The sequence below is a fragment of the Hibiscus syriacus genome, unplaced genomic scaffold (assembly GCF_006381635.1).
Source record: "Hibiscus syriacus cultivar Baekdansim isolate YM2019G1 unplaced genomic scaffold, ASM638163v2 tig00110206_pilon, whole genome shotgun sequence".
Taxonomy (NCBI): domain Eukaryota; kingdom Viridiplantae; phylum Streptophyta; class Magnoliopsida; order Malvales; family Malvaceae; genus Hibiscus; species Hibiscus syriacus.
In genome coordinates, this window is record NW_024062627.1 from 2186573 (window position 1) to 2204338 (window position 17766).

The window sequence follows — 17766 nt, forward strand, 5'->3', positions numbered from 1 at the left end:
ATTAGGCAGCATTTCATTGAATATGAGCATCAGTCAATTAAAAGGAAACTAGAAACTAGGAACTTGCAAAACACCAATTACAGGTTGTATCAACTTTCCTCCCTAATCAAAATTTAATATACAGGTGAAATAATTGAAAGGAAAATTTGGTGAAATCCCACCTAATCTATCAATCCATCTATTGAAATCCCTTCTAATCAGGCATCTTAAGAGAATAATAAGTCCCAAAAAGAACTTATTTCCCCACCAGACATATATATGAGATGGCTTTAATATTTACAACCACAAAAAACAGTTCAGAGTTTCACCCGTTCCTAAGTCCCTCCATGTATTCTCTGTCGGGAAAGATTTCAAGGGTTCAGTAATTAGTGTTCCAATCGATTTGTGCAAGTTGAGGCTGCTGATAAGCACCGGATGCAGGGACTTTGGCTTCTGCAGCTGCCATGGGTTGAGGCTGTTGAAGCAGTGCATTAGCATTAGGAGCAGCTGGTGCTTGTGATGATTGATAAAGTCCAGCAATGGCACCATGACCGGCCTGTGCAGGAGAGAAAGGAAGATGTTGGCCGAGAAGGGAGACATTGTACAACGGATTAACCAGCAAGTTAGATAAATTTTGCCCCGGTGCAGCCATCCAGATATCCGAACCTTCATTCTGCAAAAACAATATACATCCAAAGCATTGTGTTAAAAAAACGTGATTGCTAATGAAAACACTAAGAAAATAGAACATTAAACAATGCATATAAGCTAAAAGTAAAGCCCCGCAATCACCATAAAATGTCTACAACCCAAACCACCAAACTCGAACACAGAATGACCTAGACACCTGAATGACCTTAACTCGAGATGACCTGGAAAGCCCAAATGACTTGAATCCAAAAATGATCTTTAAACAAAATGAACTAGAATTTTAAAACCCAAATTGACCTAATTCGAAACCGACCCAGCAATTGACAGGTTTATATAGAAGGAAATGGAAAGCAAAACTAACCAATGGTCCACTTGTATATATATGATTTTCTTTCAAATGCGATACTGTAAGATCCTCCTTGCCACTAGAGTTTCCGGAGGTCACTGATGGGACAGATAAATTGAAACCAACAGGTGGAGTCAATGGACCATAGCCTGATGGAATTGTGAAGTGAGCAGGGTTTCCAGCATTAGTTCCGGGCTTGAACTGTGGAAGCGGGAACTTGACCCCAGGTGCAGCTGCTCCAGGCGGCATGTATAGATTACCAGCAGGCGGTTGCTGAGGGAGCCCGGTCAGGTTCAAATATTGATGCATTGCATGCATATAAAAAGGATGAAGATAGTGGGGATAAGGGAAGTAATTAGGAGGAAATGGCTGATGGAAAAGGTGAACTGCTTGTAGGGCTGCAGCAACAGAGCTCTGAATAGGTGGTGTTGAAGTACCAGATGGAACTGAAGAATTCCCAGCCTGCAAGTTTGACAAATCAAGGTAAAATGCACGTATACTAGCGTAAAGCATAGGCTAAAAATTAATTGCACTATTGACAAGGAAAAACAGTACAAGTAGTTTTATGAAATTCATAGGAGTGTGATAACCTTTCTTGTCATATTCCACGCTACTTAAGCCTCAAAGGTAAACTGAGGAAAACACATACTATAAGCCACCTAAGGAGATGCTAGGAATCAAAATTTAACAATGTAATCAATTAATTCAGAAAATATGATGGTTAATAGGAAGAAGGAAGTGCTTACAGAAAAGTTTGCAAGGTGAGAAACATCATGTGCCCAAGCCTCGGGTCCATCAAACTGTGGTAGGTGACTTGTGGATGCAGGCATTAAACCAAATCCATAGCTAGGGGCATTTGGAATGGCACACTGATTACCTTCAGGGTGCAAATTCACTTCTGGATTTGACTGATCAACTTTCAACTCTGCATCAGAAGAACTATTGCCTTCTGGTTCTGGCACTTTCTCCAACTCCGGAGGAGATTGCAGTTGAGCATTTTCCCCTTCCAGTGTTGATAGCATACCTTTGCTTCTGCAGAAATCATAAAAAGCTTGATAAGATATAAAATATTAAAAAACATATTAGATAACTAGGAATACTGCTTAGAGGTCCCCAACCTTTAGCTTTATATACCATTTGCAATCAGGCAGTCGCATTTATAAACTATAATATTTATCCAATATGTTTAATCCCACCAATAGATACAACCAAAAACTATTCTTTTGACTCTTAAATAATTGAATGGCAAAGCATTAGGCCTTGATCAACTAAAGAAGAAGTTACAAACAACATACCACCAACACATCAAAACTAATTGATGAGATAAATGAAATAATTTTGAACCATTAGATAAATTTCTAGAAGGAAAACAATAAACCAAACAAAATATGAAGTTCAGAAACTATTGTTTACCAACCTAGAAGATGGCTCTCTGGCAGGCTCATCACTACCCATAGAAGTTACAACAGGGCATCCAGAGGTAATCTCCGCACTAGTGACATTATTGTGTTTTGTTCCCAGACCAAAACTAGCATCAAAGCTTCCAAAAGTTAAACCATTTTCAGAGACTTGGAAGTGGGTGGGAAAAGTAACATGATGACTGTTGGAAGCATTTGAATCAGCAAGCAATTGAGAATTGGCTTTAACAGTCAGAGTTGCAACCTCAGATGTGACAACTGTTTCACAGAAAAGAGCAAAGTGAAAAATCTACAATTTTTTTTTTAAAAGAAGAGCGAACAAAGGAGGTAATACCTTCTAGCAAGGTGGACTCTATAGGTTTGGATTGCTTAACTTGTTCAGCAGCCTTTGATTTGTCGGGTGTCTTATTTCCATGCATCGCGATAGGAACCTCGGAGGATGTTTTCTCAGTTTTTGATACATTAATATCATCAGGAACATGTTTGTTTCCTTGAATATTGATTATTTCAGCAGCTTCCCTCTGGCGTCCAATTTCACTTTTCATTGTACCCACCGTACCAGCATGGTATGACACGGTTGGCACCACCACAGGATCTGAAGAAGATGAATAGACACCAGACACAATTGTGGAAGTGGAAGAAGATAATGAACCATTAGAATTTGATGCGGACTTCTCTTGACCTCTGATCAAAGAGACAAAGGATGGAGCAGGAATGGTAGCAGAAGGTTCAACAACATCTGGTTGCACTGAAATAGCTGTTGGCTTGTTTGCAGGTAAGCCATCTTTAGTTTCACCATTAACAACATTGGCAGAAAATTGGGATCCATGACTGGAGCTCCCATTTGGTAAAGTTGTATAGCCATTTGTTATAGCAGCTGTTGTTCTGTAAAAGAGCAGAACAAAATATTTAGGTAAGGTATAATACCATTCTCTATAAGTAACCAATTAGCAAGCACATGAAAGTCATTTAAATGTGCATGTTTACTTCTTTGTGTGAGAAGCTGCATTATTTTCCACTTTCCGATTCTCCCTTCGAGCAGATGCATTCCTTGCACCTCCAGCATCTTAAAAGAACAAAGCTTGTCAAATTAGCAACTTACATATTAGTAAATGGGTAATATTAGTGTACAGAGATGCATAAAGGAGAAGAAAAAAATAATACTTTTACCAAAAGATGTGTGATAGTTCCCTCGACTGCCCTGGCCCCCTCTTCCTTGTACACCAGCTTTCTGCATATAAGAAGAACTGAATTGTGATTAACATTTAACTAAGCTAAAGAAAACAAAATCCCAACTAAAAATAACTCAGTTGTAATTAACATTTAACTAAGCTAACGAAAGCAAATTGCAACTAAAAATTTAAGTAATACAAGCACATTACAGCAGTTGAGCCTTTTTTATGTTTCTTATTTTTTCCATAATTGATACCAAGCAAACATCCAATAAACCACAATTCTATATAACCAATAGATTCAACAATGATCAAAATTGTAACAGTATGTAGAAAGGATTCAAGATAAAAATGAAGAGGAGTTCTATTTTCACCCATTAGAAAGGAAAATACCACTTGCCTCCTTTTTCTTATCACGTTTTCTTTTCACCTCATGAAATGTATCTGCAACCAAGAAATATAACCGTCATATATTGTATATACTTTCAAAAACAAAGTAAACCATAAGAAACATTAAGCAAAGACAAAGCTATTCACCAGCTATGGCTTTTTTACACATTTGCATGCAAATCATCAACCGTTATAGAAATGCCAGGTTTTTTTAACAAAAATAAATCTCTATCTTATCGCAAATCAGCAAAGCAATGATGAAAATTTAGAACTTCAACTTTGAGAATAAGAACCTCCAATCACTCAGATAAATATTGAAAATGAGAACAAATTAATTAGCTGCCCATTATAGCTGATAAATCAAAACAAAGCATACAGGTTATTAAACTTCTTACATCCACTGTCATCTCCCAGTAACCAAACAACAGATATCCTACGAAAAACAAAACCAGGTCCAAACTTCACTTCTCCATTAGCAAAAGGCAGAAAGACAAGCCAAGCTTTCCATAAAAATCCCATAAAAAGAAAATAAAATCCACTTTTCATTAGCAGAAACATGAGAAAGCTTGAAAATCCGAACGTTCTCAACAGAAAACAAACAAAAAACAGAGAGAGAGGAAACAGATCATAAACCCATCAGACCCTAGAAACCGGAAAACCAGCAAGAAAAAACAGCACAACGATAAATATTTAAATCTCCATTCTTACCCAGATGAAGAAGCTTTTGGGCAGTTTCATTAGGATCCATAAAGCACTCCTTGAGGACTGCATAGATTTCTTCATCGCTGTGTTGCTTCCCTGTGATCTCCCTAATGCTTTGGATCGTTTTCTTTGCATTTTCAGGGATCGAAAATCTAGACCCGCCACCAGCGCCGCCAACGCCACCTTGGCTGCTCATGGTAACAAGGAAGGAAAAAGAGAAGAAAGGAGGAAACGGAAGAAGGAAGCAAAAATTGAATGTGCTATGTATGTATATTTAGAACAATATCTAGGGCATAAATCTTGAAAGAGATGAACAATAACAGTGAGAAAATATTATATATTTTTTTCTTTATGGGAGTCGAAAGAGAGCATGCTTAAATTGTCTACATATATAGCCACCGAAAACAGGTTACTACCCAATAAATTAACACCCTTTTAGCCAATAAGGTTTCATCTTTCCGGCATCAATTTCTTATCTTAAATTATTTATTTTCTAAAATTAATTTTAGGTGATTATAAATTGTATGTTTTTAATATAAACGGAGAGTTTTATTAAAAATAAAAGATATTTAAATTAGAATGAAAATATATAATCATAATAAACTAAACATGTAATTAATACATTTTTCTATAATTATTGACATAAAAAATTAAATTATTTAATATTATACAATAACTATATTAAGAAAATATTAAAAAATAATTAAATAAACTCGAATGAAATATATATAAGAAAAAATATGATCACATCAGTAAACGTATCACAAAAATAGATTAAACTATTGAAAGACCATCGGCAAACCACAAATCATAATTAAATGAGGTGAGAAAACTATCTACAAATTCATATCCGAATCCAATTTTATGGTCTAAAGATCAATGTGATAATAAATTAACGTCATCTTAATCAGACATGACGATATCAAATCTAAACATAAAAAAAATGATAATACGAAAATAACAATCAAATAACAAAAATTATCAAAAAGCAGAAAAAAATAATCAACGACCAACATCAAGGTTAGTACATCATTAGTCACAAAGATAAATAAAATTTTCATTATATATATAGATTTAAGATCTATCTATTTATATAATATTTATAAATTACACTGCCGAGTTAAGTCGTTGGCTTCAAGGTCCTCCCTCAAACTCGTTACTGTCTCATCTTATTCAATTGCCGGCAGTCTAATAAACTCGGTGACTCGGCGAGTTTAATCAATCACACAAAATGGTGGCCGAGTTGAAGTACGAGATCTCACAGAACGCTTACATCAAGTTGGTTCTACATGCTCTGAAGCACAAAACCACGGCGGTCAACGGCGTCTTACTTGGCCGTGTCAACCCGCAAAATGAAAGCGTCGTTGAGATCATTGACTCGGTCCCTCTATTTCACTCTAATCTTGCTTTGTTGCCTCCTCTCGAGATCGCCCTCATCATGGTATCAATATTCTATTTTTTAGGGTTAAGTATATTTATATATATTTCTCTTATTCATTCAATAAATTTTCCCTTGGAACTCTTAGTTTGAAAAACCAGAGGTATGATGGTTTAATTATTTGGTTTTGATCACAGATTCATTTAATCATGGTATCAATTGTGTTTTTATAAACTATTCTCTTTGCAATTTGAAACTGATATATATATATGCATTTAGAAGTGTTCTGATAGGTTGGTTTTGATCAGATAGAGGAACATTATGGATCCAAGGGCTTGGGAATTGTGGGCTATTTCCATGCAAATGAGAGGTTTGATGATGCAGAGCTAGGCATTGTGGCAAAGAATATAGGTGATCATATTTTTCGGTACTTTCCCCAAGCTGCTGTTTTATTGGTATGTATTTTATTGTTCTGCTAATAGCTAATTGAATATATGCATGTGTGTTATTATATGCTGCTTTGGTGGTCATGGCTATTGGCTATGTCTCAGGTTTGTGATTTTCTTTTTTGTAGTTGGATAACAAAAAGCTTGCAGCTTTGCCAAAGGGGAAAGACCAAAGTCCTGTAATGCAGGTGTGTGTTGTTATGTTTTAAGTTTTAAGTGTCACTTTCTTGTTTTCGATTGATATGGGGGAAGTGATGGGGTAAGATTCCACCTATGATACTCAGAATTGGGTATGAGGTGTCGGATATGGGTATATTTCTGACACAATATGGTCAGTCTTGTTTAAAATTTTCCATAAATTTGGAGGGTCCTTCGTGGGTCATATTTTCCACTGCCTAGGAGATACTATTTATCTGTGGTAATTAGTCAGAAAATTAGCACAATTGCAGTGGGGAGAAAAGTTTAAGGCGGAAAATCACTATATACAGGTCAATAGGATTTCTGGCATTAGTTCTATCTGAGAACATACTGGTATAGGAGTTAAAATCAAAAGCTTATAGGTGTGTCTTAAGGTTTCTGTTGCTTTGTATATGCAATGTAAGTTTCTTTTTTGGCTTGCTTCCCATGGTTGGAGGTGTCGAAATCATATTCCGAGTACATGGATAACCTCGGGGTTTCGTATATTTGGTTTATGTATCAGTCTGTTTCGTAGACATATAGCTGTACCAACAGTATAGGCTGCAAATACAATTGCTATTCCCGATTCCAAGGTATAATTCTACATCTCTCTCTATCAGAATCAAGGTACTTGATAGGAGCAAGGGCTCATTGCTTTTTTCAACATCAGTTCTTGGATTCATATTTGAATCATTCAAATGCCCCCTCTCCCTCTCCCCATTAATGTGAAACTGTTTTATTTTGCATCAAATTTTGTAGTGGCCACCAGATATTGTGCATTAGTTGGCCTCCAATAGCTATTTTAAGTCCAAATTAGATCTTTTGAAATTTACTTTCAGTTCAACTCATATTGTTCATTAGTTACAGCATATGGCCTCTGATGGATACTGTTTTAAGTCCAAATAGATCTTTTGAAATTTACTTTCGATTCAACTCTGTCATTTTGAGGTGTTTTCCTTCAAAAGTTTTGGATCTGTAATGTATTCACGGTCCTATAACCTATACAATGCCTTTTTCTGATGGAAATATTCTCCTTGTCATGCATAAGCTTTATATAAGGGATGCATCCAAGAATTGGAAACTGGCTGGACCAGATGGAGGCAGCCGATTGGTAATTAAGGAACCAGCAGCTAATGTTGTTTTGTCGGATTATATTTCATCTGAAAAATGGCAGGATGTTGTAGATTTCGATGACCACCTCGACGACATTAAGATGTAATCCCCACATTCTTGTCTTCTCTTATGTTCTAATAGAGCAAGATTTTACATGTTGATCTTTCTGATTGCAGGGACTGGCTTAATCTGGAACTCTTCAAATAAGATCCTTTGATGGGCAACTTGAAGTAGGCAATAAATTCTAGAAACCATTGGAGATTTTGTTAAGATGTATTAATCGGGCATCGGTTATAGAATTCGTGAAGATGCGATCGTCATTGCTTAAGCAAAACATGAGCATTTTAAGGTCATTAGCTACAAATTTGTCAGTGGAATGCAGAGCCATTCTGTTTTTAGTTTATTGCAATTCCTTTGTCTTTTTTAAGTTTTTTCAATAATCTAGTGATTGGGTTTTGACATTGAGGTTGTTAATGGATTATGAACGTATTGACCATTTCATTTCAGAAAGGCCTAAAATACCATTTTCCTGCAGTCTTGATGAGGTCATGGATGAACCTCTTTTCATGGCCATTCCTTGAAAATACCTCTTAGTTGGGTGGGTCAAGTTGGTCTTGGATCAGGTCAATATGGGTTAGGGTTATTTTGGTTTTGGATCATTCTTGTTAGTTTTGAGTTCGAATCATTTTATGTTCAAGGTGTTTTCATTTGAATTGTTTTAGGTTCGGATTATTTTACATTATTTCGGATTTCTTGTTCAGATATTTTTAGCTTGGATCATTCAGTTTCAAATTAGATGGATTAGAATGTTAAATTTTTATGATCAAATTACTTTAGATCAAGTTCGGATCATTTTCAGGTTCGGTTTTTGGTGGTTGGATCAGAGTTGATTAGAGAGGAATATTTGATTCGAGTATGATGGATATTGATTCGACCTTAGATTTTTTATTTTTGAAAATTTTAATTCGGGTAATCAATTTTTTTCCTATATTAATCCCACTATTTTATTGTCGCAAGTATCTCTTTGGATTAAAGGAAGCGAAAATTTTACCAATCATTCTAAAACAACGAACTTGGGTGGCTAAATCTAAACAATCCTTGTCTTGAGCCAATTGGAGAAAGAAATGAAAATCACCATGTCTTCTTCGCTTCATTCTCTCCCTTCACCAGCTCAAACCCTTGTCTCCAACTTCAATTCTCCATTAGAGCTGAAGCAAGCTCATGCCCATCTCATTAAAACCAACTCTCCTCTCTCTCTCATCCCTCCCTCTCGAGTCGCTTCCGTTTGTGCTTTATCTCTCGCTGATGTCTCTTACGCCCATCGACTTCTCACCCATTTCCCTCAACCCCAAATCGTTGTTTGGAACTCTTGCTTAAAAACTTTAGCTGAAAGTGACTCCCCTTTTGATGCTATCGTTTTGTTTTGTCGTTTACGTGACCTCGATGTTGTTCCCGATAGTTTCACCTGCGCTTTCGTTCTCAAAGCTTGCACGGCTTTGTTGGATGATAAAAATGGTAAGATCGTTCATGGGGTTATCGAGAAACTTGGGTTTCATTGGAACTTGGTTTTACAAAATATGATTTTGAACTTGTATGGATTGTGCGGAGAAATGAGTACTGCTCGGTTGGTGTTCGATAAAATGCCCCAACGAGATGTTGTCAGTTGGAATGTTATGATTACCCATTTAGTGAAAAGCGGAGATTTCGAGGGTGCTTACAGGTTATTTTCCTGTATGCCAGAGAGAAATGTGAGGTCGTGGACAATGATGATTTCCTCGTGTGTTCACAACGGGAAGCCCAGGGAAGGGGTTGAATTGTTTATGGAGATGGAGAAGATTGGAGTGCAGGCTAATGAGATCACTGTAGTGGCTGTTCTTTCAGCTTGTGCTGATTTGGGTGCACTTGACTTGGGAAAGAGAGTCCATGAATACTCCAAAAGAAGTGGATTTGGAAGGAATGTTAGAGTTTTGAATACTTTGATTGATATGTATGTGAAATGTGGTTGCTTGGAGGAAGCTAGAACAGTTTTCGAGGAGATGGAGGAACGAACAGTAGTGTCATGGTCGGCTATGATACAAGGGCTTGCAATCCATGGACAAGCTCAGGAAGCTCTAAGGGTTTTCTCAATGATGATTGAAACGGGGATGATGCCTAATGGGGTGACCTTTATTGGACTCTTGCATGCATGTAGTCACATGGGGCTGGTTGATGAAGGTCGTCGGTTCTTTTCCGGCATGACTAGAGACTACGGTATTATACCCGAGATTGAACATTATGGCTGCATGGTTGATCTTTATAGCCGAGCAGGGCTTCTTCAAGAAGCCCACGAGTTCATAATGAATATGCCTCTAAAACCGAATGGAGTTGTATGGGGAGCTCTCCTTGGTGGATGCAAGGTTCATAAAAACATTGAACTAGCTGAGGAAGCTACTAGACATCTTGCTCGACTCGATCCTCTTAATGATGGATACTACATTGTTTTATCTAATATCTATGCTGAAGCTGAAAGGTGGGAAGATGCAGTAAGAGTAAGGAAGCTAATGAAAAACCGTGGCGTGAAGAAGACGCCAGGGTGTAGTTCGATCATGGTCGATGGAGTCATTCATGAATTTGTTGCTGGGGATGATTCACATTCTCAAGCTATTGAAATATTTGATATGTGGGAAAAACTAGTGGATCACATGAGGCAAAGAGGATATAAACCGGACACATCGGTTGTTCTATTGGATGTAGAAGAGAAAGAGAAGGAGAAGTTTCTATATCGCCATAGCGAAAAATTAGCACTCTGTTTTGGACTGATAAACACACCTCCTGGATCACTGATTAGGATAATGAAGAACCTCCGAGTTTGTGAAGACTGTCATGCAGCTTTCAAATTGATATCATCAATTGTTAATAGGGAAATTGTTGTTCGTGACCGGAATCGTTTCCATTGTTTCAAAGACGGTGCTTGCTCTTGCCAGGGTTACTGGTAAGCAGTTCAAAAACATTATTATGAACTATGTAGCCTGCAATAACTTTTTACAAAATTGATATATGTATAAAAGAAAGAATTTCGGTAGTTTAATATATGTAAAACATGATATATTGGATATAATGATATGGATCTTCAATCTTTGATAAGCAAAGACATTAACAATCTATTTCTTCCCTTTGTAACTTAAAACAAATTTCGTGTTTTTCTTATTACCAAAAAGATCAAGGGCTTGATTAAAGAATTGGGCACCCTTCGGCTTATTATCTCTGGAGATGTAGGGCAATGTGATAAAGGACAATGATTACTGGTTTCCAAGCCCCAACATTCTGATCCATTGGGACTATCAATGGCTTGTAAAGGGAATATGAGTACTCCCTTGAAACCAATCCCAATATCTACGGGAGCTGCAGTTATGTCTTTCCCACCATCCTATGTGCCCAAAGTCGAGTCAAGTCGATTTTGAGTATTGTTGAGTTTGACTCGATTCCGAAAGTTCAAAGTTGAACTCGACTCGACTCAATCACTCACGAGGTTAAAATTTTCAAGCTCAACTTGAACTCAAAATAAAAAGTTGTAATTCGACTCGAGCGTGAAAAAGCTTGAACTTGAAACATTCTCAAACTTAGCTTGATTGGAGCTTGAATTAGAGATCAATTCAATCTCGAACTCAAACTTTAACCTTAAGTTGCCCGCGAACTTTTGAGTGGGGTATTAAGTAACTTTCTTCGGCTCGTTACGAACTCTAGTAGATTCCATTCAATTCAAGTGTTGACCAAATTTTGATCTAATCAAACTCGAATAACTTATGATATATCTCAACTCATTTATAGCTCTACTTGTACGATGTGCCTTTTATAAACGTACCAATTAAAAATGTTTCCATGTCAGTCATCCTTAATTTTTCTAGTTGAGTCAGTATGACGTTTTTACACGGCAGTTAAATCAGCATTCACTACCATTGATTGATTTTTTTAGGTTTACTCAGCTTGACTGATCTCGAAACTTACGCTATTGATATCAAGTTGTCACGTTTATGATTAAGAATTTAAGAAATTAAATTGATAATGGAAGAAAGGTTACAAAGAAGAAGAAATGTAGAATAGAGAATAAGAATTTCATTCACAATGCATCATAATTCATAGATTTTTTAGTACAGGTTTTACTCTCTCCCAATGCTTTGCTTTCTATCAACTGATTCCAGCCTTCAATCCCTAATTCCCTTTTTCTAAGCCTTAATTCCTTCAATTCATTTGTGATCATCCTCAATTCTCCTTGTCCCAACTTTAATTCCTAAGCCTCATTGGTGACACATTGTTGAGAACTTTGTATCTCTTGAAAACCAGACCCAAATATCTCATGAACTTGTATGTCCTTCACAGTCATGGCTAAAGATTCTTCGGTGCATCATCATATACGTCCTCAATATTAGATTCTTCTGCAGAGTAAAAACTGTTGTCGGATTCATAATTCATATTGAATCATGATGAATTAAATCCAGAGGGAAAATCTACTGACAACTTGGATTGTCTCAAAATCTCAGTTGAAACACATGTACTAAGCAAGCATTTAGTTAAAGAACAATTATGGCCTTCCCAATCATCTGTAATTCCCTCTGGACTCTGCTTCATTGTTTGCTTCCCTTTTCACCACTAATCATTTCTGTTAGAGTTACATAAAGAATAACGATAAACAAAAAAATAAAAACGAGACACATTTTTATGTGAAGACTGAAGAATCGTTAGAGTAAAGAACAAAGAACAAAGGACATAAATTCACGAAAATATCAAAATTACAAGAGATTTATGAGTACTAGACCTTTTCCACTTCTAAGACTTAATCAGTAACACTAATCCTTCTATCTATTTATAGAGTTAATTACTTGACGGGAAAGAAATCTTACATTACAATGACTATTCTCCAATATCAATTCCTAGTTTCAATAAAAAGAAATCTTACACCCCAGCCAAGTTCGACCTGAGAGCCTCTACATCCACTACAAATTCCATTTTTTTCTCTCAATTTTATTTCTTCACTACACAGGTCGCCACGGAATTCAGGTCACAAACTCAGTTGGTATCTTCATTCCCCCATAGTATCATATTTAAAAAGTCAAAGCTTAATCTCTAGGTTTTTGCTAAGTTATACAGCAAAATCTACAGATGAGAGTGAGAGTTCAAACAGAGCAAACACCTACCCTGTTGTAAAAGCAGATGTTATTATAACAAAAATCAGTCTCAGACAAAAACACTCTTTGTAATTAACTCTTGAACGAATTTCCCTTTTTTATGTTGATTTTTTTAGGTAAAAGGAAAAGAAAAAAAAATCTGCACTTCCAGTTTTAATATTTACAACGTAGAACTAAAGGTTTTATTTTCTCTAAAAATGGTATAGCACCTTCTAAAATGACGAGCAATTTTATATGAAGAGCAAGTTGGATGTCATCCTGGTTGATTATCATTGATTAAAGCACTCCATTTTCTACCACAGGTCATTCACAAGTTGAAACTTCAATATGAACAATGGCAGAAAAATATGGTAATATCAGAGATGAAATACCTGTGCCTCTAATGTTGTGGGCTGGGTTAAGTTCTTCTGGGATATAAGATACATGAACACCACATTTCTCCACCTTACAACACTCTTTCATGTAAACGTAGAATTTAAATGAAGCCTCCTCAAAACCCTCGTCTTTTCTAATCATATTGCTGCTAAACAGAATAAACACGTGATCACCCACGTACTCATGCTTTTTCTGAAAATCTAGCTCATTGGACCACCCAGTGGTATAGTGATAACGGTGACTACCATCGGCGGCTGTCAATTTTAAGGAACATTCAAAATCTACACTTTTTGAGGCAGGCGTGAGATCAGCCACAAGGAAGATAGAAAATACCATGTATCTGCACCTGTTCGGCTCTATCTTCAAATTTAATGAAGAGTTCACACTCTGATACTCGAACTTACTTGTTGAAATTTCGTTTCCTGGGAAACAACAAATCATTTTTTTTGGACCATAAACATATTTTCCAGTCCATTTCTCTGCCATGGATCCAATTTTGAGCATGGCATTTTCCACGATGTTATCAATTGAATCTTGCTTCAAGCTCAAGCAATTCGAGAATATCATGAAAAAGTCATCATTGTCATCAAAAGAACAGGGCTCATAAAGATGTTGATTCTGATTCGTGAATGATACTTTTTCTAATGACGTACAGCCATGTGCGTTCAAGTACCGTAGATACAGCGGAAGCTCTGAGAGCAATTCGAGACTCTTGCAATAATCAACTTTCAAATATCCAAGGCTCAAGATTGATGAGGGCACATCAACTGTTGAAGTCTCGCTCAAACCAGGGAGGTCAACATTGCAGTGTAGCTTTTGAATACTTGAGCCCCTCATATCCAAGTACTGAAGATTAATTAATGAGTAGGAAGACAGGGACACTTGCTGAATTTGGGTCTCAGATAAGTATAACTCTTTTAAGCTTCTAGGGATTTCTGGAAAATTGGTGATCGGGCAATGACTAAGATCCAGACAATGAAGGGATTCCAACTTCAAAATATTGTTCGACACATTTTTAACACTCGAGTTTCTCAAGCATAACTTTCTAAGTCGAACGAGATGCTCAATTGAACCGGGAACTTCCTCTATACCAGTTTCTTCTAAACACTGCAAAGTGAAATGATTTGGGATCTCGGGAAACTTCTTGAGTTTATGACATCCCTGAAGCTCAAGTGTTTTAAGAGATGACAAATGATTGAGGCAAGGAAGTTCAACCAAACTTTCACACCCCCTACAGCAAAGGATTTCAAGGTGGATGGCTCCCAACAGGTTAGGAACCTTCCTTAAATTCTTGCAATGAGAAAGGTTAATTTCCCTTAAATTTGTAAGACCCTGTGCAATGAAAATAGCTATATTACTCCCAAGCATAGTCTACTTCAGATGATAATGAAAATGAAAAGAAAAAAATAATTACAACACTAACAACATAAAAGATTTATATTTGATAATAGATCAAATGATGTTGTTTCTTTTTTAAAAAGAACTATCTTTATTGTTGGGAACTTTTGAGATACCATCATATGATCCGTTAATAAATCAATTATACATACTTTTTCTAGAACAAAAGAAATCTTGAAAGAAGAAAGCATGAAAGAATATACCTGATGATCATCTTCATTCCAAAGTTGTTCTATGTCGCTATATGGTAATTTCAACACAAGAAAATTCTTTGGATTAAAACTTGATGATAAATATTTAAATGGGTAATACTCCCAATGGAGAAACCTTATCTCATAAGGAAGAGATAAAAAACCAACTTGGTTTGCATGTAGCTTCTTGTACTTCCCAACACTAAATGGAGGAAAATAGAAGTTAATATATCTAAGATTATGCATCTTGTCAAAAACAGTAGGACAAAACTTAAGATCACCAATCTGAGACATGTCTAACTTCATTCCTTCAATTCGATCAGTCCCCTAATAACAAAAGCAGTTCATCAAGTATTAGCATAGAGAAATTTATGTCATAATCTGATTCACTTATAGTGTATAAAACATGCACGATTAATAAATTAAATATAAACATCAAATATAAAATCTAATTGAAGTCGCACAAATATATATATATATAAAAGGATATAAATATAATTAGAGCTTACTTTGTTATGTATGAGCACTTGAGACACGTCTTCGGGAATCCATAACCTGCTGCGCTTTCCAAGGTCTTTAGATTCTTGACGAACAATGTTCTTTCCCATCTCTTCAACCATATCATGCATAGAAATAGATTGATCGAGGAAGTTGGTTATTCTGTCCCCTACGATCCTACAATGGCTAGTTGTCAACCAAGAATTTTTTAGTTGGCGATGCTTTCTCATGATTTCTTCCTTTCGAAACATTTCATTTATAGGGATATCTTTTACAGGTGATATATCAAGTAGATGCTTGTCCACCAAGTTGGTTATTCCACATACTGCACCCTTATAAAAGCAGCTTAGAATTTCTTCTACATTTTGCATAGGTTCCCCTTTAAAGAAGCATGCCATATCGAGAAATATATTATTCTCTAGCTCATCCAGTCCATCAAAGCTACTCTTCAAAATTTGAGAAATTTCTGGCTGGCCGTACTCCTTTAGCTTATCCATCTCACTTTCCCACTCTTTCCTAGACTTTTTATATAGTTTAGAACCCAAAACTTTAAGAGCAAGTGGATTCCCTTGGGCGTACTCCAGAAACTTGTTTGACAGATCTCGAAAATCAACATCAGGATTCAACTGCTTAAATGCAAATGTAGAGAAAAGTTGAAGAGAGTCGTCCACGTTTAACTTCTTCACCTCGTGTATTTTGTCAACTCCTACATTTTTGAGTACTTGTCTATCTCTAGATGTTACAATGATCTTACTTCCATCACGAAAATGTCTAACACCCATTAAATCAATTTGGTCTGGGTGACTAACATCATCAAGGACAACAGCTACTCTCAAATTGTTCAGCCTCTCTTGGTAAGGGGATCCTATTGAAGGGGTGTCTATACGGATTTCTTTCTCGTTTAATAGTTTGGAAAGAAGTTCATTTCGTAACGACTCCCTCCCTTGCTTTTTTATTTTCTCACTAACATTTTGAAGAAAGAAACTAGCTCGAAACTCTGGGGAGATTCCTTTGTATACAGAATCAGCAAGGGTAGATTTGCCTATACCACCCATTCCCCATAGTCCTATTACACGAGAGTCTTTCTGATTAATCAGATCCAAAATCATCTTTCTCTGATAATCTATTCCAACTAGTCCTTCAGAAGCACTTCTAGACATTTTATTCATCAATTTCTTTGTAACATCGTCAACAATCTTCTCGATGTACTCAGTTTCAGGTCTAGAAGAACATCAAAATATATGTTTATATATACAATCATATATGAAATCAAAATTAAAGAGAGAATGAGAAAAATATATATAGTTTTACCTGTCGACTTTGCCACCTTTTATATGCCATCCCGGAATTTCACCGACTTTAGCGAAGGCATCTTTCCATCGCTTCACTTGATCAATTGGTCTGTTCTTCTCATGCTTTTCAAAGGATGCCTTAAAATTCCCACCAAATTTTCTCACATGAGAAGGATCAACATGGTAAAATATGGGAATAACAAATCTTCCTTGAGTGCGCTTGCGATCCATCGTGTTGGAGAGTTCTTCCAAGCATGAGTTCGACGAAGCATAGTCTTTAGATAAAACGATTAGTGAGATTTTTGAGGCTGCAATTGCTTGAGAAAGTGCTGGTGAAAGATACTGATTCCCTTTTTCCAGATCTTTTTCATCGAAGAAGACAGAGATTCCCCTGTCTTCCAAAGCTTTGAGAAGATGAGCGGTGAAGTTAAGGCGTGTATCCTCACCTCTGAAGCTCAAGAAAACTTGATGCTTTATTCCACGGGAAGAGGAAGGAGAAGCAATTGCTTGAGGGAGTCCTTGCGAACCTTGCTCGTCTTTTCTCGGTTTTTCTTCATGGAAGAAAACATTCAGTGCCAGGTCTTTGAAAGCTTTAAGGAGATGAGTGATGAAGTTAAGGCATGTGTCTGTTTGAGGAGAAGAGGAAGAAGAAGAAGACGCCGCCATGAAGGAGTATGAATTGTGTGATTGAAGCAAACACAGCAAATATATCATGAAATTTGGATAAAATTCAAAATATTTGGTATCCCTTTCAGTAGAATGGAAGAGCTAATCCATGTGCGTGTGGACCTTTGAAATCCTTTCTCATTTGAAGACTTCTAAATCTACCTACTTCTCTTAAAAAAATGATTTTTCTTTTTTTTTCTTTTTTTTTTCTTTAGAGTTTATACCGTTTTGTATAGATTAAATCAATTTTTTTAAGTTAACGGTGATATCGATTTTAATGTTAATTATCGATTTTCAATTCTTTTAATGTTAGTTGTCGACTTTCGATTCTCTTCTCTCTTTAACTTTTTAGTTTTTATAAGAATAATTCTATTTTTGTGGTACGTTTATCTATGTCTTTATGACATTTTTT

At 36.3% G+C, this 17766-nt stretch overlaps 4 protein-coding genes across 9 annotated transcripts; 2 read left to right on the forward strand and 2 right to left on the reverse strand.

Annotated features, from left to right (window-relative positions):
- Positions 1-12: 12 nt before the first annotated feature.
- LOC120219550 (GBF-interacting protein 1-like) lies at positions 13-4931 on the reverse strand. 4 transcript variants are annotated; one of them, XM_039216376.1, is made up of 9 exons: positions 4665-4931; positions 3960-4010; positions 3565-3621; positions 3382-3460; positions 2729-3279; positions 2394-2652; positions 1723-2008; positions 992-1438; positions 13-652 (listed from the first exon to the last, which is right to left on the reverse strand). In XM_039216376.1, the coding sequence occupies exons 1-9, from the start codon at positions 4852-4854 to the stop codon at positions 359-361; spliced, it is 2214 nt and encodes a 737-aa protein (XP_039072307.1). In that variant the 5' UTR covers positions 4855-4931; the 3' UTR covers positions 13-358. The 4 variants fall into 4 exon arrangements, with proteins under 4 accessions (XP_039072307.1, XP_039072305.1, XP_039072309.1 ...); XM_039216374.1 differs by having other exon boundaries at positions 3559-3621; XM_039216378.1 differs by having other exon boundaries at positions 3565-3625; positions 3967-4010; positions 4665-4930.
- An 827-nt stretch (positions 4932-5758) lies between these two features.
- On the forward strand, positions 5759-8306 carry LOC120219554 (ER membrane protein complex subunit 8/9 homolog). Its single transcript, XM_039216381.1, has 5 exons — positions 5759-6099; positions 6345-6491; positions 6611-6670; positions 7708-7874; positions 7949-8306. The coding sequence occupies exons 1-5, from the start codon at positions 5890-5892 to the stop codon at positions 7977-7979; spliced, it is 615 nt and encodes a 204-aa protein (XP_039072312.1). The 5' UTR covers positions 5759-5889; the 3' UTR covers positions 7980-8306.
- A 484-nt stretch (positions 8307-8790) lies between these two features.
- On the forward strand, positions 8791-10831 carry LOC120219551 (pentatricopeptide repeat-containing protein At5g48910-like). The gene has a single exon (XM_039216379.1). The coding sequence runs from the start codon at positions 8897-8899 to the stop codon at positions 10745-10747; it is 1851 nt and encodes a 616-aa protein (XP_039072310.1). The 5' UTR covers positions 8791-8896; the 3' UTR covers positions 10748-10831.
- A 1055-nt stretch (positions 10832-11886) lies between these two features.
- Positions 11887-17456, reverse strand: LOC120219548 (disease resistance-like protein DSC1). Of its 3 annotated transcripts, XR_005525311.1 has the most exons (6): positions 16708-17456; positions 15408-16617; positions 14911-15225; positions 13306-14641; positions 12265-12398; positions 11887-12184 (listed from the first exon to the last, which is right to left on the reverse strand). XR_005525311.1 is itself a non-coding variant. In XM_039216372.1 (5 exons), exons 1-5 carry the CDS (start codon positions 17400-17402, stop codon positions 12346-12348), a joined length of 3609 nt encoding a protein of 1202 aa, XP_039072303.1. In that variant the 5' UTR covers positions 17403-17456; the 3' UTR covers positions 11887-12345. The 3 variants fall into 3 exon arrangements, 2 of the variants coding, with proteins under 2 accessions (XP_039072303.1, XP_039072304.1); XM_039216372.1 differs by having other exon boundaries at positions 11887-12398; XM_039216373.1 differs by having other exon boundaries at positions 11887-12408; positions 16708-17455.
- Between the last annotated feature and the right edge of the window lie 310 nt (positions 17457-17766).

Bases quoted from the DNA above. Each gene is read 5' to 3' on its own strand.
- LOC120219550 (XM_039216374.1), bottom strand. From the start codon at position 4,854: ATGAGCAGCCAAGGTGGCGTTGGCGGCGCTGGTGGCGGGTCTAGATTT. The intron at 4,011-4,664 runs GTAAGAATGGAG...TCTTGGTTGCAG, and splicing joins CCAAAAGCTTCTTCATCTGG to ATACATTTCATGAGGTGAAA. The intron at 1,439-1,722 runs GTAAGCACTTCC...TCAAACTTGCAG, and splicing joins CTCACCTTGCAAACTTTTCT to GCTGGGAATTCTTCAGTTCC.
- LOC120219554 (XM_039216381.1), top strand. From the start codon at position 5,890: ATGGTGGCCGAGTTGAAGTACGAGATCTCACAGAACGCTTACATCAAG. The intron at 6,100-6,344 runs GTATCAATATTC...GGTTTTGATCAG, and splicing joins TCGAGATCGCCCTCATCATG to ATAGAGGAACATTATGGATC. The intron at 6,671-7,707 runs GTGTGTGTTGTT...GTCATGCATAAG, and splicing joins ACCAAAGTCCTGTAATGCAG to CTTTATATAAGGGATGCATC.
- LOC120219551 (XM_039216379.1), top strand. From the start codon at position 8,897: ATGAAAATCACCATGTCTTCTTCGCTTCATTCTCTCCCTTCACCAGCT.
- LOC120219548 (XM_039216372.1), bottom strand. From the start codon at position 17,402: ATGATATATTTGCTGTGTTTGCTTCAATCACACAATTCATACTCCTTC. The intron at 16,618-16,707 runs GTAAAACTATAT...ATGTTCTTCTAG, and splicing joins AAAGGTGGCAAAGTCGACAG to ACCTGAAACTGAGTACATCG. The intron at 12,399-13,305 runs GTATTTCATCTC...AGAAATGATTAG, and splicing joins CCACAACATTAGAGGCACAG to TGGTGAAAAGGGAAGCAAAC.